Source organism: Dermacentor variabilis, chromosome 11, assembly GCF_050947875.1.
Source record: "Dermacentor variabilis isolate Ectoservices chromosome 11, ASM5094787v1, whole genome shotgun sequence".
Lineage (NCBI taxonomy): Eukaryota > Metazoa > Arthropoda > Arachnida > Ixodida > Ixodidae > Dermacentor > Dermacentor variabilis.
This window is the reverse complement of record NC_134578.1, coordinates 1,750,619-1,774,050: the sequence shown is the minus strand read 5'-3', so window position 1 is coordinate 1,774,050 and position 23,432 is coordinate 1,750,619. Positions and strand designations below refer to the sequence as shown.

Genomic DNA, 23,432 nt, shown 5'->3' with positions numbered 1-23,432 from the left:
CACGTGACTTCCAGAATAACTTTAGCTCTTTTTCTGATAGGGCAGTCAGAAAGGCATCTGCAAGGTCAAGCGCAAGATTTGGCATGTTGAATCCACATAAAATGTTGTGTACGAAATTTCTCTTTCATGCGGCGCTTGTCATATGGGGCAGACTGCCAGATGCCTTCATGAGAGGTTGTGCGAACATGCATATAATGTGCACAATGGCAGAGAAAGTTTTTTTGGCACATCATACTAGCATGCGTGGCTGCACTCCTTGGTTTGAAAGAATGTCAGTTATTCACAAGCACAGGGATGGTCTTACCCATATCATACTTGAAGTAGCACAATTGGCATGGGAGCCGAGTGCATGCATCAACAAGCCATCCATTGCCTTATCTGAAAGAGAGCTCAAGTTTCTGGGAAGTCAAACCTACGGCCAGCATTTTTTACGCAACTCTACATTTCTTCGTGTGCCTCTTGATGGTCTGCTTTGTTCTTTTTAGTAGTTATTTTTCAGATAGCTGTATCACTATTGTATGTATTCAGCAATAAAACCTCCATTGGTAGTCAGTGCTTGTGTCTATGTCCTCGTTTAACCTTTGCACTGTACACTCACGATAATGGATCAACAACTAGCTTAATAAGCTGCCCTTGTAAATTCTTATAGGAGATGCTCCTTCAAGTTTGTATTCATGGCTAATTTTCCCTTGTGTGCATGTTTCAGTAATAAGCTAATTTGAAATATTAATTAAAACCTTTTATAACATCTTGTTTGGTGAAAGTATTTTAGGAGTTTGTGAACTCTGGTCATGATTATCCGTTTATCTTGGCTATTGCAGGACAAAAGGATTAAATGTTACCCCTGTCCTGTGTCAAATCCATCTGATCAATTCTCTAACCTCGGTCTTGTCACGTACCTAATGCTTTCATGGTGCAGTTTACTTAAATTCTCCCATCTGATGACTCACAGTTCAACTGTTTGATATTATTTCATGGAAATGTTGCATATTGTTTTTTTGTGTATTGTTTGATGTCGAAGGTTGATGCATGCTTTTTTAAACATCAGGTACCCAAATAAATTGTGCAATGTTGCTGCAAGGAGCCTCGTAAACAAGTACCCAGCTCTGAGGGACACATTGCACCTTGGCCATGTAATAGCATTTTCTGATAACTTTTTATTATTTCTTTTGCACTTTTAGATGTTAAGCGTATCCTGGCCAAGGCAGCCGCATTTCAATGGGGGCATAATGCAAAAACACCCGTGTACTTAGATTTAGGTGTACGTTAAAGAACTCCAGGTGATCCGAATTTCCGGAGTGCCCCACTACGTCATGCCCCTTAATCAGATCGTGGTTTTGGCGCATAAAACCCCATAATTTTTTTTTACATTAGGCATGCTGCCAAAGCCTTTCTTACTACTTTGTAAAGTTTATGGCCATCCTTGCTTGCAGCTGTTCAGGTCTGTGTGCTTGTGATTGAGTAGAGATGTGGTGGTTTTAAAGCTTTGCAGCTTAACTGAATATGAAGATATCAACAGCACCTCTGCATCTGGCATGCATATGGCCACCTCTTGTAAAATTAATTGCATGCTCAGCTAAATATGTATTTGGTTAAATAATACATTTTTGTACCTGTAGCCGTTTTCATGCATTAAAGTTTTGACCAACACCAATACTGAAAGTAATTCTCAGATATTGTGTTGGAAGGTGTGCTAAAATAGCTCACTTGGTGCATTTTGGAACATGAAGGAAACAGTGCAAAAAGCAAGCTAAGGTTAGGGCAACTCCATGTTTAACTGTGCTGTGTTTGCAGTTTCTTTAAAAACCTGAAAACTGGAAGTCATTGAACTGTTGATTAGGTATGTAAAGTCAATTTCTTTCATTTCATTCCAGTTCTCATGGTATATGTGCCCAAGAAACAAGTACAAAAACATGCGAAAGTGAATGCCACCAGGATGCCCTGAAGTCGATGCAGAAGTGAAAGCAAGAAAGGCAAGCGAAACTGTGACACATGCTCAAAATCTGGATTTTGAAGACGGGTGATCAGCTGCAAGTTTGCATGCATATTTCACTAGATAAACTGACTCTCCTTCTTTGTTATGTGGCTTAGTTGAAACATTAAGTTGCTTCTCTCGATGTACTTGTTCGTTTCATTTACATTTTTTCTTTAACAAATGCAAACATGCAATCCAGCTATAGCAACTATATCTGCAATGCTGTCATAGATTTTGTAGGTGATCAAAGAAGCAAAATATCATATCGCATCGCCACCTTGAACCTAGAGTGAAACATTAGTTCAAGATGTAGTGGTAGATGCATTTATAGACTAGTAATACAACATTCGTACTGTAATGTATATTGATATACATACTAAGATGTAGTGAAAAGTGTGTGGCTATGCAGCTCTGACACTTCAGTTGTTTTAACCCTTCATTGATGAGTTCTGCATACAGCATACCAAAAAATATAAATTTTTCTTGCTGATTTTTGGCATCGAGTAAGAAGTTTCTTGTTAAATGTATTGAGCCAACACTGAATGGCAGCAAGTGTCATTTCTCGGTTTAGAGCAGGAACACAGGATGGGAAAAAAAGGACATGGGACTCATTTTCTTTGGAAAGCACGGCCAGAGGAGACAGACCAGTGCAAGATCTGCTGTAGTGACCTCAGACACACAATGCAAAGAGCTCTCTGTACAGATTTCAAATGCAGCCATATGTCGCTTGGGGAGAAACGCACTTCTTCCCCCATACTACTAAAGGAGTTTCTAAAAAATATCCTTTATTTTCGTTGATTATGCTTATTCTCAATGTCTTTTGCACATTTAGGTATAAAATAATTTGTTTTGTATTTATATGCGTGCTCATTAAAGGGTTAAACAAATAAAGTGGTTCCAATGAATGTGAATGTATAACTTTAGCGACTCTAGTCACAATGTGTTGATCATTCCATAATCTTTGTGAGACCACGAAACAGGAACTAGGCAGCATGAAAATCACTCAGCAGTACCAAGAAGGAAGTTTCAGCACTTATACAGTACTGCAGAATACACTTCTATGCTGTACCTGTGGTGTACTTTTTATTATGTGGTCTTGATCCCACTATGGGGAAATAACTGCTTTGCAAGTGCATTGCAGTACTTTAATACTTTAACTGCTTGCTGCAAAAGGAAAGTGCCATTAGAGTATTACATAAGGATAATGTGTTATGAGGCAGTCGCTAGACGTGGTATGTCACAGCACTGAGTTGCCGGCGGCCATTATAATTAGCTGTTTTCTGTGGCATTTTTAACTTGACAGAACATAGTGAGCATTATTTGATCAATAAACAATACTACATAATTCTGGCCCTTATTTGGAACTTTGTCTCATCTCCGTGATGAGCGCAACCCGCTTTTGATGTTACTGAGATGGAGTGACTCCTTGCAAAGCAGCAGGGTAGTCTTGTTAATGATGCTGTCATTCACACTTACGCAGATTGTTTAGTAGGCATTAGCTCAGTGCCATTCCCCTATAGAATCACAGCTTGCATTTCATTCATGTATAATAGAAACATTCTGTAGATTTCATGTGAAAATGTGACATTGGAGGGCATTATGCTATAAGTTCACAGCAGTGAGCCCCATTATTGGAAGACAGCTGTTGTCTCAAATTACTTACAGCAAACTGAAGCCATGTACAATGTACATGTGCAGTTTAGTATGGGCCACAATGACCAAAACAAACATAATGTTCTCGTATTGCAAAAGAAAATTTTTCGAATAATCGCTAATGTTGACAATACAACTACCTCCAAGTGTGCTTTTGAAGCACATAACACTGTCCGCATCAATCACTTGTATAACTTTAAGTTGTTAAAAAAAATTTATTTCTCAATGGCATCCACTGCCAATTTTCATTCTACTCTGGCATCTTTGGACATGTGTCGTGCTAACATACACATAAGACCTATTAATACATGGAATATACCATGTTTTTGCACTAATTATAAATTTCAAATGTTGTCTTATAACCTGCCCCATGTTATAAACACGTATAAACATACAAAAGGGCATACCAAAGCTGAGCTGCGGAAATATTTTGTTGAAATGCGATTTTATGTCTTTGCTAGTAGATGCTGCATGTTTGCTTGGTTATTACTTTTCTTATTTCTGAACATATGCGTGACCATTTCAGCGTTTCGATTTTACTGTTCAAAATTTGTGCAAAGATTAATAGACTCTGTATGCATAAATAGTGAATGTTTCTCTTTATTGAATGTGACTATTCTATGTGTGTCTGTTGAAGATTCCCTGCACCACTCTTGTGCTACTGCTTGTAGGGGTTTTCTGGACAGTCAAGCTGTGCAGGCAGCTTTTTGCCAAAAACCTACCCTCCAGTTGAATCTGGAAAATGAACTTATACATATATTCTTATACTTATTTAAATATGTTCTGCCTATTGTGTATCCACGTGTGTGGGCTTGTGATATGCCCTGATGGCAAGGCCATTTATGGTTCGTTCAAAGAGAACATCTACGGATGCATTATAGCTATTCTCTGGCTCCTCTCTTCCTGCTGTAAACTGGATTCTCTGCTTATAAGAAATAAGTGTTCCTTGTGATTACTATATGTGCTCTTGCTAAAGGTTACTGTAATGTGTTCATGTTCTTATTGAATAAAATGTTTACAAAGTTTTAACAGTTGTGCTGTTCTTTCAGATCTTAACCGTAGCAGGCAGCATTTGATGCAAACATGGAGGCAGTGCTAATGGAAACATTTAGGAGGTGAGACAATAGTCTTTTTTGATAAATTGGATGAAATGACGGCCAAGAAGTTGCACTTGAAACATTATGGGATGTACTTACTATGCCGGCACCACGAGGATATTGAACTGGCGCTATTTATAATGTCCGGTTTTGCATTTATCTGGCCTTTAGGCATATTTCTTTTCTTCCATTAGCATCAATGCTGTATGATTGCTTTGATTTGGTGAGATTGTAAATTTGTCGCTTAATATCAATATTGAAATTTAATTCCTCTCTCCATGTATGCCTCCATGGCATATTGAAATAAATGAGTCCTTTGTCATGGCAAAGGATTAAATCCTTTTTCAAATGCCTGAAATGCTAAATTACCTCATAAGTTTGGACATATTGCAGCTGTTTAGTATGCTTTGTAAACTGAAGCATAATGTTTCTCAAGGTTGGCCATTGATTCCAATTTAGCAAATCAGACTGTTGTCTTCTGTTTTTGCCAGGTATAGTCCATTGATGCACTTGAGGTTATTACAGTGATAGTAGCGAAATATTTGCTCTTGGTGTTTCACTCAATGTAGTGTTATGTGCTCAGTGTTGTTTTTAGTTGTTTATAGTATTGCAGTTTATCATAACATATAATGGTGGCTGAATAACTACGCATTTGTTGCACATGCAAACTAAAATCTATTATGTTGTGAGCTTCCATCTTAGTGTAGAGATAGTCTATTCACTACCCAGGCAGAGGTCACAGCAGTTGCTACAAGGGATCTGGTTAAGTACCAGGAGGTAGTTTCACCAACTCTTGTGATGGTAATCATGTACACCACCATTGTGAGTCTTCAAATGACTACCCTAGGAAGGGTCATTGTTGCCATTCCAAAGGGTACCACTGACTACCAAGGGGTACTTGCATGGACCACTGAGGTAGTCGCATCAACTCCTGCTTTGGGGGTAATACATACACCTCAGTAGTTCTTGCGGGAGAGTCACCGGTACTGAGGGAGTCGACCACACTGTGTCTCCAAGAGAGTACGTGTTACCACCCAAAAGGTAGTTTAACCAACTCTTGCCATGGTAGTCATGTACACCACCATTGTGAGTCTTCAGATGACTACCCTAGGAAGGGTCATTGTTGCCATTCCAAAGGGGTATCGCTGATTACCAAGGGGTACTTGCATGGACCACTGAGGTACTCGCATCAACTCCTGCTTTGGGAGTAATACATACACCTCAGTAGGTCTTGCGGGAGAGAGTCACCGGTACTGTGAGGGAGTCGCCTGCACTGTATTTTGAAGAGAGTACGGGTTACCACCCAAAAGGTCATCATATGTGCGACGAGCAGATACACCCCGAAAAGAGTCGCTTGAGACTACCTTTTTTTTAAGAGTGTTTACTGTCTACGGCGCTCATATCAGTGTAACGTAACGCACTCAACTGCTCAAAGTGTGCAAATGGCATGCCCAAGTCGATCGAGCGGAGCTCTATGTCGCTTTGCAGCCAAGCTCGCACCTATATATAATTGAAAATGCGAAATCTGCGCAGTTCTCTGCAGTGCCCGAGCTCGTGAAATTCGGGTGGTGAGCGACGTGCGCTAAAACGCCGTGCACGTTGCACAGAAGCTGCACCGTCTTCTTAGACAAGCACTGCTTGCCGAATTTCGCCTAAGTCCTTCTCGCTGTATTAAGCGACCAGATGGTGCCAATTCACAGGCGACCCGGCGCACGACGTGGACGCCATGTTTACTGCAGAGGACAATAGTGCAGCAAATGTGGGGCGGGCCAAAAAAAGAAAAATAAACAAGGCTTCTGCGTGAGCAATATTATGTTTTCAATTAATGCATTTCAGTGTGATCACTAAATTAATGAATTGAGTAGTACTTATTCAGTACTAGTAATTACTAGTAATAGTAATTCAGTAGAGTAAGGAAATTGTGGGTGAAGCTGAGCAACTATTCCGCAGTGTGTGCGGTTCGGCTCCGTAGCTCCATTACCAGCAACAGTTGTGCCCGAAGCCAGCGAGTGAGATGGTTCGGCTCTCTGGTCACGAGACGCCATCCTGCAGACGCTGAAAGGGTCTGAGGCTTTCGGTCCTTCAAGCACAGTGTGTCCTGTTACAGATTACTAACCAAGCGCTGCAGATGCTCGGTGGTTACGGATTCATCAAGGAGTACCCTGTGCAACAGTACCTGCGAGACCTTCGTGCCCACATGATCATTGAAGGTGAATTGAATGTTAGGAGAACAGTTTGCATTGTTCATACCACACATCGGTTACTTTTTCTCAAAGCCCTTTCTTTACTCCTACACAGGAACAAACGAAGTCATGCAGATGGTGATTTCCAAGGACATCCTAAAAGGATAAAGACGATGTAAGGTAGGCATGCGAAGTTACGTTTCAGTTATTGTGGTGACTTGTAACCATAACAGTGACCGCTTTGGTTTCTTTTATTCTTACTTTTTACACGCAACGATGTTCGTAGCAAAAATACGTTAAGCATTTCAACAGATCTGGTTGTTCTAGTCGATGCTTGCTGAAAGACATGTTTCTTTTTTTTGCGGAAAATAAAACACACCCAGAAGAGGGAGGACGCACGTGCCGTCGCCTATGGGTCTTCCTTTTGTGTGCGTTCTAATTTGCGGCAAAAAACGTGCCTTTCACTAAGCATTGTACATGCAGACCATGTACGCCTTGCCGCGTAGCGCTTTATCGAACCGGGCGGATATAAAGGCAGCCAGAAGTGTACACGTCAATAGCTATTATTTTCTTTTACACGTAGTAGCAGCCTGCAGGAAAAAAAAAACACTCGGACTTAGATGCTCATTTGATGGCTGAGGACATTGACATACGCGCATGTGTCACATTGCCTAAACACACGAATGCTGAAAACTTCATGGTCTCACTAGGGCAACGCAAAAGTTTGCAATACTTTGCTTGTTTTCAATGGTGCAGTGGTTTTGGTTTCTTTTTTTTTCACAGAGAACCCGACGATGTCGCCGAAAGCCTGCGTTTTAATTGGTTCAACTCCTTTTCTTTGTCAATTTCCACCCAAACAAAAAATAAAAAAATATATTGCAGTACAAATACTACATTAAATAGCGAAATAACGCCGTGAGTAGTGATTCTCATAAACTGCTGTAAAGAACATCGTCCGAGAGAGCTTCAGCATCTCACAGTGGTACTTATTGCTGCGACTAGGTTCACGCCATGAATGCTGACAGTGGGCTGAACCAACAATGAATCATTCTCTCGCACAGAGAACATATTGGGACAGTGTTTAACATTATTCAGCAGTTGTACGTGGCTGCGGAGGTCCTGAGCGAGTGCCTAAGTGTGTGACGGCCAAATTAATTTGAGAGAATTTCCAATCCCGTAGCGAAAGCATAGTACGGTGTCTGATCACTGCAGTCTCGAGGAGTTGTCGAATACACTAAGTCGCTGTAGCCGGTGAGGGTAGCTGTTTAGGCTATAGTCGATCAGACGGAGTTCTTCATAGCTGAATGCAGCCAAATCAAAATTGTTGACTAATACTCGTGTTTTCCTCTGTCTTTCGAGGAACGAATTCCAATGACTGAAAATGACGAGAAAAGTCGAATCCCCTTGCTGCGCAAACGAAATGCTGCGCATAAGTTCCGGAAAGGTGTCTTCGTTTTTTGAAGGACAATGAGCGCACTTTCGCAAGACTGGAAGACTGCTTTGAAGCACTCTTCGAGTTGAATCATCCGTCATGCCAACCTTATCTCGCTCAGAAATCTGTTTCCATGCTTAAAATTGTTATGCAGATCCAACGCACATGTTGCAATTTTCATCAAGTGAAGGATTAGTGAAGCGTTTAATTAAATGCTATGCAACTAAATGCGATACGTACAATTGCCTCTATTTTCATCCCTTGCAACACGTAATCACATATATTGTTTATGTACTACACCGTTCACAAGCCATGTTGAAATGCAAATACCAGAACAGGTGAATGCACAGCGGGAAACGCCGATGCAGCGACGTCACGACGACGAAGGCGATGCATGGGACTCGTCGATAGAAGAACGGGGTAGAAAGGTCTACGGTGCGCTGAGAAGTACGACACATACCTGAATACATTTTCTTTTTTTTTTTCGTGTAGGGCTCCTTACGGCACAGTAAGAAACTAAACAAAATTAATTAATTAATTAATTACTGTTTTATGGCGCAAGGGCTACAACGGCCAAAGAACGCCAGCAGCGATGATTAGTAGTGCGGTAGAATGTTATAAACTTGTCAGTGGGTATAATAGATTGCAATGCCTGTGATGTACTGCGGTGGCTGTAAAGGCCTAGGAATTAGAATCATAAGGCTTGCATTTCTTGGGAGAATTTAAGATGATTATGTCGGATTTCGGGTAGCGTAGGGAAGATGAGTTTAAAAGCGGTAAGATATATTCTTCAAAAAATTCACATCATTAAGATAACTTAACAGCCGGTCGAGGGGGAACATCGGCTCAGCCGATAGGAAAAATGCAGGATGCATAGGTAAATTGGTGCGGTAAAGTTCAGGAAAGTATTTTTTTCGCGTGGCTTCCATGCCAGGGCATTGTATAAGAACATGAATGACTGTGAGTTGATTTCCGCATCTAATGCAGACCGGTGGATCAGTACCGGTTAGCAAGTATGAGTGTGTTGCATGTGTGTGTCCTATCCTCAGTCTCGACATGATTACTTCCTCCTGTCTATGCCGGTGTACAGGTGTTTGGGTAATGTAGGGTTGGATGACGTGAAGTTTGTTATTATTTTCTGTGTCCCAAGCTTCTTGCCATGCGCGACGCAGTATTCCTCGAACGACAGGTTTCATATCTGTATATGGAACATAACTTACATCTATTTGGGGCCTTAGACCTGCTAAGGCCGCATTTGCGTCTGCCGCTTCATTACCAGATATACTAGTATGGCCAGGTACCCAGCAGATTATAATATGTAGCCCTCTCTTGTAGGCTAAGGCTAAGCTGCTGATGAGAGTGTTTATCACCGGATTCTTTCTTTGTTTTTCAAGGTGTATTGACCGGACCACACTTAAGGCATCTGTGTATATCATCGATTGATTGATCTGTTTTGTTGTTATTTCTTTAACTGCGAGGAGTATAACGTGAGCTTCAGCAGTGAAGATACTTGTGTATTTGTTTAATCTTAAATATGCCACAAAATCTGGACCGATTGCAGCACATGATGTTGTTTCAGCAGTTTTTGAAGCATCAGTGTAAAATTCTGGACACTTGTACTTACTCTGTAGTGATAAGAAGTGTTGTTTTATAGCTTCTTGGGGTGTATGCTTTTTGTTTGTTTCTGTGAACGAGAAGTCACAATGTATGGTGACTGATTCCCATGGTGCTACTAACTCATTAGTGTTATGCGGGTGAACGTCCAACAGCAATATGTTGTTTTCTTGACATAGCGACAGTGCTTTCAATGGAAATGGCTTTGCTAATGATGGTCGCTTTGTAAAGAGGGTTTGCGTTTCTGTGCTCTTCAACATTTGGCAACACGGGTGTTCTCGGTTGGAACTAATCTTAAGTGCGTACATAAAACTACAATACTTACGTTGTCGGTCTAGGTTCCACTGATTAGCTTCTACGTGCAAACTTGGTACAGGGCTAGTACGGAATGCACCTAGGGCTAGTCGCATGCCAAGGTTATGTACAGGATCCAGAATTTTTAAAACAGAACGTGAAGCTGATTGGTAAACAATGTTCCCGTAATCGATACGTGTTCTAATCAAACTGTTATACAGCGAGAGCAAGCATTTCTTGTCAGTTCCCCATGACTGGTGCGAAAGAATTTTGAGGATATTCATAGTTTTTAAGCATTTCATTTTTATGTTTTTTATATGTTGCACAAACGAGAGCTTATCATCCAATATAACGCCAAGAAATATCTGCTCCTTTTTTACACTAAGCACATACCCGTTCATCGTAATATTCGGTTCAGGATGTATGCCTCTTTTCCGAGAAAATAACACGCATGTCGTCTTTTCTTCATTAAAGCGAAAGCCATTCTTGTCAGCCCATTTTGAAAGCCTGTTCACTCCCAGCTGAATCTGCCTCTCGCATATGGACAGATTGCATGATCTAAAGCTTATCTGTATATCATCTACATAGACTGAGTAGGATATAAATGATGGGAGTGTTTTTTGTAGTGTGTTCATTTTAACTAAGAATAGTGTGCAGCTGAGCACTCCTCCCTGTGGTACACCGTTTTCTTGCACAAAGACTCTCGACACTGCAGTTCCCACCCTTACTCTGTACTTTCGTTCGGACAGGTAGCTTTTTATGATGTTAAACATGTTGCCTGACACGCCATACGACGCGAGGTCTTGCAATATGCCATACCTCCAGGTAGTGTCATAAGCTTTTTCGAGATCAAAAAATACTGATAGACAGTATTGCTTATGAACAAATGCGTCTCGTATATAACTCTCAAGTAGCGCTAGGTTATCTGTTGTGCACCTTCCTGGTCTAAAACCGGCTTGGTGGGGATCCAGAATTCCATTGTATTCTAAAAAGTACATTAATCGGCGGTTTGTCATTTTTTCAAACACTTTACATACACAGCTTGTTAGAGCGATAGGCCTGTAGCTCTGTACACAGGAGGGGTCTTTTCCATGCTTTAATATTGGCACTACTATAGCTTCCTTCCAACAAGACGGCAATCGACCACTGCAGAAAATTTTATTGAACAGGTATAAGAGGCATTCAAGTGTTTCCTGGGGTAGGTGCTTGACCATCTCATAATTAATACTGTCTAATCCTGGCGCAGAGTTTTTGCAGTTGCGCAAAGCTATTTTTAATTCTTGCATCGTGAATGGGCAATTGTACCCATCGCTATGGGATTTTCGGAAGGAGAAGGGTGTTGACTCAGCTAATTTTTTATATGTTAGGAATGCTTTTGTGTAATTCGCGCAACTCGATATGTGCTCAAAGTGTTCTCCCAAAGAATCCGCCTGCCCTTCTAATTTAGTAGCACTGTCATTTACCACGGGCAAGGGTAGTGTGGTATTCCCCTTCAGCCTTCGAACCCTACTGTACACTTTCTGGCTATCTTTGTATGAGTTTATTGAGCCGATATAATTTCTCCAACTAGCTCTCTTGGCTTCCCAACGAATACGTCTTCCATTTGCTTTTGCACGTTTGAAATTTATAAGGTTTTCTTCTGTTGGGTATTTGCAAAACGTACGCCAAGCTTTGTTTTGTTCTTTTCGTGCTTGCTTGCACTCTTCATTCCACCAGGGCTTAGGGTTCACTATTTTACCAGAGGTTTGTGGTATCGATTGTTTCGCGGCATGAATAATGTGTTCAGTTATATAGGCGGTCATTTCTTCAATGTCAAGCTGCCTTATGGATTCAAGGGATATACATGCGAGTTCTTTGAATTCTGCCCAGTTTGCAGCATTTAGCTTCCATTTTTTTTTATTCACAGGTGGGTCATACGTCTGTATCGCCTCTAAGAGAACTGGAAAATGGTCGCTTCCAAAGGAGTCTGTGAGAGCTCTCCATTCAAACAATGGCAGAAGTGTTGCAGAACCAACCGCCAGATCTATTGAGGAGTAGGTGTTATGTGCAGTGCTATAATAAGTCGGGAACTTTTTGTTAAACAGGGTTGCTGCAGAGGATAGAAGGAATCTTTCAATTACGCGGCCTCTCGCATCACAACGCGAGTCCCCCCAGAGTCCACTATGAGCATTAAAATCACCAACCACAATATACGGCTCAGGAAGCTGGTCTATTAGTTTTTCAAACTCATTAATGTCGATCCGCTTGTCTGGTGGAATGTACAAAGAGCATACAGTAACAAGCCTATTAAGCAAAATAGCTCGTATGGCTACTGCCTCATAAGGCGTGTTAAGTTGAAGATTTTGGCATGCAACAGTCTTTGATATTATTATTGCCACGCCACCTGATGCGGCATGTCCATCATCACGATCTTTACGGAAAATTCCAAACTGAGTTAGAAAGTTCGAGTCACTTGATTTTAAGTGTGTCTCCTGAGCACAGAACACTCTAGGCTTATACGTAGATTACAATTCTTTGATATCATCTAGGTTATGCAAAAGCCCTCTGGCATTCTATTGCAATATCTGAACACCCATTATGACAAAGGTGTTTTTGGGAGTGTTCTGTGTAGAGTGATAATATTATTTTGGTTTTGGCGGAATTATTCGAGGGTTTTTTTCTTTTTTACGTCCCTCAAGCAAGCTGCGCTTGTCTTTTGGTGCCGCTGGCACCGATGTACTTGCGTCAACCTCCATCACCTTCTCAGAGGCGGTGGAGGCGGGGTCACGAGGCTCTGGGAGACGTGTCTCGGGCCTCGGTTTTTGCACAGTAATGCAGCCCTGCGAGAGCAAGATCTGCGAGTTGTTGGATTTGGCAGCACTGGGTGCTGCCTCTGTGGGGGCAGAAGAAGCCCCCCGTGGTTCACTGCGTGTGACCAGGGCGGGCTCTTTAGGCCGTTGTGAGAGGGCCCCCTGCCTCGTCACAGCGGCAAAACTTTCGTTGCGAGGAAATGTGAGTCGCTTTCGCGCTTCAGAGAAGGTAATGTTTTCATTGATCTTAAGGGCAATAATTTCTTTCTCTTTTTTCCAGATTGGGCATGACCGTGAGAATGCAGGATGATCCCCTTCACAGTTCGTGCAGTGTGATACAGCATTACAATTATCAGATGGATGGTCGTTAGAACTGCATTTGGCACACGTTAATTTTCCTCTGCATGTCTGAGAGCTGTGCCCGAACCTCTGGCACTTGAAACAACGTCTAGGATTGGGGATATAAGGCCTCACACGGATTTTCACATAGCCTGCTTCGACTGAGTCTGGTAGTGTGGTGGAGCCGAATGTTAGGATTACATGTTTTGTGGGAATTTCGGTGTCATTCCGACGGATCATGATTCTTTGAACTTTGGTCACATTCTGTTCTGCAAAACCTTCAAGCAATTCTTCTTCACTAAGATCAAGCATGTCTTCATCAGAGATTACCCCACAAACACTGTTCATCGAGCGGTGCGCCGTGACAGTTACTGCTATGTCACCAATGAATTTGAGGTCTGAAAGCTTTTTAAGTTGCTCTTTGTCTTTCAGTTCCAGAAGGATGTCGCCACTAGCCATCCTTGTAGCTTTGAAACCTGGGCCTAATGTGTCTCTTACGGACTTCGAAACTTTGAAAGGAGATAGTTTTCTGGCTGTTATATTGCCGTCACTGTGGATCACATGGTACTTTGTAAAATTATCATAGCTCTTGAAGAAAAATCGAGTGGTTGCTTCGTTGCGCCCCCTTTTTAGAGGACGATCAGTATAAGAAATGGAAGGAGTAGCCATGAAAAGTATTTGTCTTCGGCAGCAGCGCCAGCCGCCCACCACCGAGCCCAACATGGGGACGCCACAAGGCTTGTATCTCAAGACTTGCGCACGCCAGCTGTACGCCACCACTATAACCGTACATGGTGTAACCAAGGCTGGTTAGCCACACAAGGTTAACCCTCGCCGCCAGGAAATTAGAGTGGAAAAAAAAGATAAGAAAGGAAGTGGAGAGAAAGAAAGGTGCAGAAGAAAGATTATAGATGGAGAGGGGGACAGGAAAAGGCGACCGCCGATTTCCCCCGGGTGGGTCAGTCCGGGGGTGCCGTCTACGTGAAGCAGAGGCCAAAGAGGCGTGTTGCCTCCGCCGGGGGGCCTTAAAGGTCCGAACACCCGGCATCGGCTCAACCTCCAGGATCCCCCTTTCCCCGGACACGGCTAAGCTGCGCACGGCTACACGCGGGAGGGTCCAACCCTCGTGTGCTCGGGTACGTGGTGTCGCAACACACCAAACGCCTGCTGACGCAGGCGCCCCTGCGGGGAAATTAAACAAAACAAGCTTATAAATGTGAATGCAGCCGTTAAGCATTCTATATCCTTGTGTCACAGATGGCAATTGACTAAGAATGGGCGCATATTTATTGTCGCACACCCAGTGACCCAAAAGTGGACAGCCAAAAATATTTCAAAAATTAAGAAAATAAAAGCAGCCGTGGAATAACATCTGCTGTTTTATCAAGAAGTCTGTGTGCTTAAGAGATAGCTATGCGAAGACATTATCTGTGTAGGTCTTATGTCTTGACTCATTTTATTATCCAGAACAAGCGTGCGCTCACCGGCACTACATTGTCGGCCGACATTCAGTGCTATATGAGTTTTCTATCCGGCGAGAACCTTTGGGGAGGAAGCAATGGAAGCTTCGCTATAAAAAGCAGACATCTTTTCCGAAAAAAAAGTTGTTTCTAGACTAGTCAGCTATCTGCATTGCGCATACCCTCGTCAGTGACTTTCTTTCAAACGGTCGTGGTACTGCAAGTAACCTGACAACGACCGTGTGGCCACAACGGTAGTGAGGTCTGTGAGGAAGCACAGGCGCTGGCGTTCCCGTGAAAAATCGGGTAAGGCTGCAACGCGAGGCACGCCGACACGGTTTGCGGAGCGTAACACGTTGCTGTACATTTTCCACGCTTCACAGCACATCGAAAACATTCAGATTACTGTAGTATTTTGCACGGTTGTAAGCTTTGCGAAATTATTCTTATCGCGAGCAGAGAGCTGTCACACTTGCCGCAGCTCTGCAATACGAGCTTCTTTTGTCTACGCGCTTTACTTTTCTTATTGAACGGTTTCAACGAGACTCCAGGTGACATTCGACTCTACGTAGCAATAATAAAACTGACAGTCATTTTCGCATACGCTAAAGGGCATGAGAGCGGGGTAGTTGGAGAATTATGGGAGAGGCCTTTGCCCTGCTGTGGGCGTAACCAGGCTGGTGATGATGATGATGAAAGAGGATGAAAGCGAAAGTTGGCGCGCTCACAAGACATTCATTAAATCACTTTTACATTCTCATTGAATGCATAGTTACCTCATATTACTGGTTTTCTCTTTACTTGTTTTTTTTCTTGTTCCATTTTTTGAGTCGCCTAGACATCGCCACTGGTTCTTCGTGCGTAATGGCACGTTAGAACGGTCGTGACAAGTCTCCAAAGACCATTTAGACTTACGCAGGTTCACTGAATGAAATTTCTTCATTTTAACTTTTTACATGGGCTTGTATATATGGTGCCTTCTACTTTCTTGTAGCGCAAGCGGAATGAGAGGGACACGGAAAGACAAATTAGACAAGCACACAGCGCTAACTTTCAAAAACAAATGTATTACAATTCTCGCAGGCATACGTGTACTCCTCTAAACGTCACAAGACATGTGTAAATTGCTCGGCAAATGTGAACAAAACCGGGCGAACCACGAGCAGACACTTTTGTTGCCACAGTCATTATTTAGAAGGTTGTCTGTTCAACGCGAACAGAGATAATCGAGCTGTTCTATTGATAAAGATATTGATGGCTTGCTGGCGCATGTGCTTGAATTTTTGTGCCATAACGTCGGGCGGTCGTCGGCTTTTTCGACCCATGAGCCGTCTAAGGCTTTCGTCTTATAACTGCGAAGCACAGCTCTGAGTTTTCATTACCGGGTGGAACACTGCCTTGCACAATACTGCGTTCTGCGATAGCCACTTATTACCAATTACCAATTATTACCAATTATAACCAATTACCCGTTTTACAGCGTCGCTCTTACATCCTCGGTGGTCGGCATTTTTTGTGTCCGCACGTGAACAAAATTTATCGTCATCATCAGCAATGGCTCATCCCCCCCAAGGAAGAAAAAATACAATTGCCCATCCCTTTCTTAATGCATAAGATGCAAGCACTTAGCAAAGTGAAGCAAAAAGTGCATACATTCATTGGAATCACGCAAACAGCGTACAGAACAGCCTACATTTCAATAAAGAACAAGCTCAAAACAAGCATCTGTCATCATCAGCAATGGCTCATACCCCCGTAAGCAAGCAAAAATGCAATGGCGCATACCGCTCGTAATGGAGAGGCTACAAGCACTCGGTAAAGTGAAGTGAACAGTGCATACATTCATTGAAGTCACCCATACAACACACAGAACAAAGCAGGAAGAAGAAAGACGGAACAAGAGTTTCTGCTAACGTCCCTGCGTGTTTCACGTCAAGGACGTCCACCTCTCACGCCATGGCGCCTACAGCGTCGTGGACTCCCTCGAAGGCCCAAGTATTCGATGTTGTGGCCCCTACGGGGAATGGTCCCGAGACCGTCGTCGACGCGACGGCCTCAGTAGTTGGCCTCTTTGAGGTAAACTGTGTTCAGCACATGGGCGGCCTCAACTTCCAAGTCACCGCCAAGAGCATGGCTTCCATGACTCTAGTCGTCGATGCTGGCGGCCTTGTCATCGGTGGCAAGCGTTTTCCTGTCGCCCCCGTCGGCCCACAGGTCACGAACGTAACCTGCCTCTTCTTGTCGTCCTTCGTTCCGAATTAAGTTGTCCTCCAGGCACTATCACCATACGACAAGGTTCTCTCTGTCAACGCTGGTCTTATGAGCGGATGACGTGGCGTGCTCACGGGCACCCGCGTCGTTCGGATGGAAATGAGCACCACAACCCCTGTCCCTAATTACTTGCGAGTCTCTGGTCATCGTGTGACGTTTGAATACCGCAGCTTGCAACGCGTGTGTCGTCGGTGCAGCTTCAGCGACTGCTGCCGTGCACAGTACACCGCAGCGTTCTGTGGCCGTTGTGGTACCCATGGCCACGAAAGCGACGGATGTGTCAGTCCTTGTCGGCGTTGTGGGGATGGTCACCCTACGGTCGCATGCCCTGTGCGGCGTTCATACTCGGACGCCGCTACTGGAGCCTTTTTCCCCTTACCGCCCCTCACCTGAGCCCCCTGCCTAGCGCGCCAGAGCAGAGGGCACGCATCTGGACGGCATTCCTCGCTCGCGCACGCGAGATGGAACCGCATTCGCCGGCTCACCCTCACAAGATTTCACTCATACGGGACCTCGCGGCGACGGCGATGGCAGACATACGCCTGGAGTGTCCATATAATTGCTATCGCAATAAAAAAAGACCCTGCTATTGATGCCGTGACGGATCGCAACACGTCATGTTCGCTGGCCTTCCAAGCAGCGAAGGGCGCGCACGCTGTGGCCGATAGCGCCTCCACATCGGCTGCTGCAATTGGTCCTCCTGATCACACCGAAGTTCTAAACACGGCTAAAACACCTGACTCTGCGATTTCGACAGTCAATACACCCACGAAATCTCCTGTGGCTTCATGCGCCTCACTTGCGTCGCCTACAACGCCGCATCCGTTGCATCTGAATGAGCCCGATGCTGCCGAAGTTGTCGGTGGCGATGAAATCAATCCCGCAGCCCCGCCGCTACCGACATCATCATCATCAGAAACGTCTTCAGCCTCGAAGTTGATAGCAGTATTGGACTCTCCTCAAGCCTGGATGGACTCGACGTAGAAATGGTGGCCCCACGAGACCTAAAGTGTGCCCACGCGTCAGCCTCTGGCTCGGACGGCGTCTGGATCGCCGCGCCGAGTTACAGCGACCAAAGAAACCTCGGTCTTCATCGCGAGGGATAAAGTGTGGTCTGTGACGTGTGTAGTGCATGACCCCTGGACTTGTTCCATGGACCCCGACTTGAACGGCACGACCAGGTCCGTTTAGTGACACATTTATATCTAAATATCGCTGTCACCTTGAATATTATTTCATTAAACACACAGGGGTTCGGAAGTCCTATAAAACAAGCCGGAATTATCAGCGTGGCCTGCGCTAAATATTGTGCCATTCTGTGTTTGCAAGAAACAAATCTTTTCACCATTGGACATGTTCTTGCTTTGAAACGCACTTTCAACCTAGACTGTTTTTTCTCTTTCGTCACATCACACTCTGGTGGAGTCCGTATTGTTATTTTCAAAGGAGCTCTCTTGCGAGATCGTCATCTTTTTATGATAGTACAGGGCGGATATCGGCACTTGATTGTGTACTATATTCATTTAGGTTACGAATTTTGTGCATATATGGACCCGCGCAGGCAACTAAGTCCAGTGATTTTTTTCGTGACCTGGACGTATATTTCCTGGACGGTCGTCACGTGGTGCTTCTTGGGGATTTTAACTGTTTTAGACAGGCGAGCAGACATACAAGGTCCGAGCTAGGGTCGTCCTGATTGGAACGCACGGGAGTTGCGTCGCTTTGTCAAGCGCTTTTCGTTGCTGGATACATACCAGCTTTTTCTGGGTTTTTCATTTGTTTGGACGTGGCGAAGTGGCGCGTCGTGAAGCAGGTTAGACCATTCCTTTGTGCCAAGCAGTTTAGCTCAGTATGTACCCCAGTCTGATGTGATAACCTTACGTTCATCTCCTGTTTATACTTCCGATCACAGACCAGTTATACTTGAAGTTTGCTTCCCTGCTTCGTCATCACTAAAACCTTGGCGTTTCGACATCCGCGTTCTGCATGACGCGCGCTCGCGCTCTTGTTTGTCGTGAGTCTTGCGTGCCTCTCTAGATCTGACCCAGAGTCATGGGACGCGCTCAAGGTGCAGTGACGTCCGCATTGTTCAGTTGAAGGACGTGCACTCAGACGACGTATGTCAGAAGAACTCGCGGATACTGCCACGAAGCTGCGTGTTGCCCTTCGGGTCAATCAACTGACTCCGCCGATGCGATCATGGCAGCCTGAGCTACGGATGCGTTTCCAACGCCTCATCGCACCATAGTCTTTGTCAGCTGCTGCTTGGCGATGCAGGCGTAATGCGTGTGCACACTCTGAAGTTCTGTGCTTTGCAAGAAACTCGCTTTTTATACAACCGAATGCATTTGATTCTGCGACCCCAAGAGTACTTCCTGTTACGTCGCCTCCCACATGTAACACCCCACATTCGCTCCTTGTAACACATTTTGAAAACATGCAAATAGAACCTGGTTCTCGAGGATCTCGTATAATGCTTAGGGGGCTGCCTCAGGTTCCACCTGAGGTAGCTGACTGTCTTTGTGCACGACCAGGTAAAGGCAGCATTATCTTCCATGACGGGTGGCTCGCGTGGCCCAGGGCCGGACGTTGCCCGTTGAGTTTTATATAGCGCTCTGGGAAAATATTGGTCCTACTTTCGTATCTGTTATCTACCGCTGCTTTGAGATTTGGAATTCCTGGCTAGTTTTCGCGATGGCCGTACTGTGCTGATACCTAAGCCCGATGCATCATCAGTTTGTCCAGAGGAATGAAGGTCAATTACGCTTCTCACTGTTGACTACAAAATCTTCACAGTTATTGTCACTCGACGCTTGGGAAGCCTGATGCCTTCATTAATCGGACACCATCAGACATGCTCGGTCCCTGGCAGAAAGATACAGTCTCTCATTCGTTACGCTTGGCATAATGACGTACACGCTGACCAGGTCAGCACGAGGTCTTTTGGTTTCACTACATCAAGAAAAGGCATTCGATCGCCTTGAACATAGCTACATATTTAATGTACTGACCTCGTTCGGCTTTTCAACAAATTTTCTTGAACTTATAAGGAATGCCTATTCAAATATCCGAAGCACATTATTTCTTGATGGTCGCGAAAGTGCACCATTTCCCGTCACTCGTTCTGTTCGTCAAGGGTGCCCTCTGTCCCCAGTAATCTTTGTGCTGAGCCTGGAGCCATTTTTGCGCTCGGTACTGAGAGACCCTTACGTGCGCGGTCTCGCACTGCCTGGTAGCGGTGTTGTGAAAATGACAGCCTTCGCCGATGACATTACATTGTATCTCAGGAATGAAGACAGCTTATCCCGTAGCCTTGGAATTTTCACTCAGTACAGAAATATTTCAGGTGATGCGCTGAATTTCTGTAAATTTCATTATTGGTCAATTGGTTCCCCACAGACACGCCTAAGTTCCATTTTCTGTCTTCAAAAGAGCGATTATATTCGTATTTAACGCATTGATTGCACCTATGATGGCAGATCAGACTCTGTGTGGCTCTTAATTATTGAATATGTAAGACGAAATATTAAGGATGTTCAAGGGTATGATTTACCGTTACTAGAAAGAAGGTACTTAGCATAGTCTGTATTTTGCGGCCGTGTGGGGTACGTTTGTCACCTTGTACAGCCGCCATTACTGGTTGCTAGGTCAGTGCAGTCCCTTCTTGGTTCCTTCTTCTGGTCGGGTAGTACAAAATTGGTCAGTCGCCCAACGCTTGGGAAACCACGCTCTCGCGGGCTCGCGGGGGGTTGGCGTTCTCATCCGTGTCTGGCCGCTGCCGGCTGCTTGCTCTACGATTTCTCCTCTGTCTGTTATAACGTGATCAGGGTCCCATGCGCGAAGTCGCCTGCTATTTCCTCGGCACAAAAATTCGTTGCATGCTACCAGGCGTACACATAAATCCTGGACCACAAGTGTCTTAAAGCCAACTACATTTTACTCTACGGCCGTGGCATTTTATTGCCACCTACTACAAATATGTTCTGATGTAGACGTCTGGAAAACTCTGTTGTGGATACAATGTCAACCTTACTAGTTCCTCGAGTTCGCCCAGCGCGCCGAGCACGCTCGAATAATTCGTCGTGGGATGTGATAACGGCACCATTTCTGCCCGGCCACCTGCGCGACTTCATGTGGCATCCAGGGTGCCAAGTGCTCCACATGGGTCAGGCTATAGCGGTGGGTTGTAGTCCCATCTTCGCTGGGTCTCTATTGCCCCTTTAAAGAGTCCATCAAGCATACGCTGCTGCAATGCGTCGTTGCTAGAGTATATTGAAGGGCCTTGCATACTGGTTTGAGTGGCCTTGGAGTTAACCGCTTTATTACATCTGATCGCTGCTCACGTAACCGCTTTGCGGGACGTTTAGTAATTGCTGCTGGGGCCTTTGTCTGCGGCGTAACTGGTGCGAGGCAGTTCCCGCGAGATATTGTCGCCGCGCTCTCTCTCCACTTCTAGAGAGGCTCTAATCTGAGCTACTGTAGTTTCTGTCAGAGAAATTGTTGTTTATTGGGGAAGAGGGGTTCCTTCAACAGTGGTCATGCCGTTTCTTGTCGGTAGCTGACGGACGCGTATGGCTTAATTTTCGACCAGTCTGCTTCTTGTAGCCAGACCATCAAAAGTATTCACTGGATATACATTTATGTAGGTGCCCGAGATTTCTGTGTGCTCTGGTATGCATGATCATCTTTGTATATACATACCTCATAGCATCGCTATGAAACTATGTAAAGTCACATCATCATTGTACATAACCATTGTACATAACCATTGTACATAACCATTGTACATAACCATTGTGTACACTTTGTATAATGAACATGATTTTGTGTAATGTGACAATTAGTTTATGTGTAACTGTGCGTTTACGCCGGTCTATGTGCTTATATGTTAGTGAGTGCGAGCTCGGACACTTCTTTCAAAACCTATCATGTGCACAATGCTTTGTACTTTGTATATGTTATCCTCCTTTTAAAATTGTGCCGTGATTGTGACTCAGTGTTCGTATCGTCATTGTTGAAATATACTTTTTAGGAACACAGAACAACGTACTTTTCAATAAAGATCAAGCTGAAAACAAGCATCCGAACCATCAATAAAGCATTGCATACCCCCCTCAGCCGTTATAGCGATTGTTTTGAAACAGCTTCGCTGGACATGCACTTTTGCAGGACCGGGATAGCGAGTCACTTTTTTTCTTGGTTGGCCGGCGGCGATGTAGCTCTTCAGAGGCTGACAAGAAACATGTGAGGAGGAGAGCAAACAACTCAGAAACAAGCGCATGCGCGGAGGAGGAGTGAGGCGCGTGATTTGTTGGCGCAGCTGGCGACTATGTCACGCACATAGGAGGAGGAGAAGGAGAGAAGTGAACGGCGTCAATGAGAGCCAGGCCGCATTCTGTCCGCATCAGAAATGCAGCCGGGTATATAAAATCTATCACTGAGTGGCATATTCGATGGCTTCTGACGGAATAATTTTCGAGTGTATTTTCTAGGCAAAACTTCTTACTTATGCCGCTAACTGTTGATAGCCCTTTGCTTGCTTTCTTGTTCCAGCGCCAGCATTACCTGTACCAGGCGGAGATGGCGCTATGAAACTGCGACCACCATGGTGTTCGTACGCTCTTTCCAAAGTGCAGCCGACCGTTGGCGGACGTGTGGGTTACAAACTGTACTCTCCGCCCACGGCGTTCTCTGCACCAGGAGGTGCCAGCACACTGCTCTTTCTGTGCCCTCATCAAAATCGTGTGCCGTTCCATTAGATGCAAATTTATTGTCAGAATCTTAGTAGCTACGTATTAAGTGAGCCTACGTAATATGCGCAAATAAATCACGGGAGGCATTGGAGATACGCTCGCTGCCGTGACAAGAGTATCATATGCTGTCTGATTTAAACATTGCCTATGATTTTCTTCTGACAATCTTTATAAGTCCTGACGTAATGCCACGCAAGTTGAAGCGACGTATCATCGGTTATTTCTGACGCCCAACGCGCTTATTATAGCAGCGTTAGCGCTTACATTCAGACTGAAGGCGGAATCGCACGCTTTGTGCGTCAAGGTTTCAGCCGCAAAGCGCACAAAGGATGCAGTTATAATAGCAAACGCGCAGGAAGATCACATTGCGCATATGTGAATGACTGAAATTATTAATAAACCCGAAGACTCAAATTGAAGCATCTTAAGGGCTGTTTTTGTAATTGGATAGACTAGCGAGGTTTATGTGCAACTTTCGTGTTTCCCGAAACGTAATCACTGCATTGTCCAGTTATATACCCCTTTTCAGATTTATAATAACGCCGTAAAATAAGGAGCCTTGATAAACGCCT

General features: G+C 44.4%; 1 protein-coding gene across 3 annotated transcripts in view; it reads left to right on the top strand.

Annotated features, from left to right (window-relative positions):
• The window catches only part of LOC142564069 (isobutyryl-CoA dehydrogenase, mitochondrial-like), a 139,662-nt gene extending 116,830 nt beyond the window's left edge, over nucleotides 1-22,832 (top strand). The window contains exons 8-10 of one of the 3 annotated variants that reach the window (XM_075674897.1): nucleotides 6,833-6,935; nucleotides 7,024-7,088; nucleotides 22,661-22,798. In XM_075674897.1, coding sequence (XP_075531012.1) covers nucleotides 6,833-6,935; nucleotides 7,024-7,076 — 156 coding nt within the window. In that variant the 3' untranslated portion in view covers nucleotides 7,077-7,088; nucleotides 22,661-22,798. Of the gene's footprint in view, nucleotides 1-6,832; nucleotides 6,936-7,023; nucleotides 7,089-7,691; nucleotides 7,818-22,660 lie in introns of those variants that run through there. The other 2 variants (XM_075674898.1, XM_075674899.1) reach the window with 2 other exon arrangements.
• The last annotated feature ends 600 nt before the right edge of the window (nucleotides 22,833-23,432 follow it).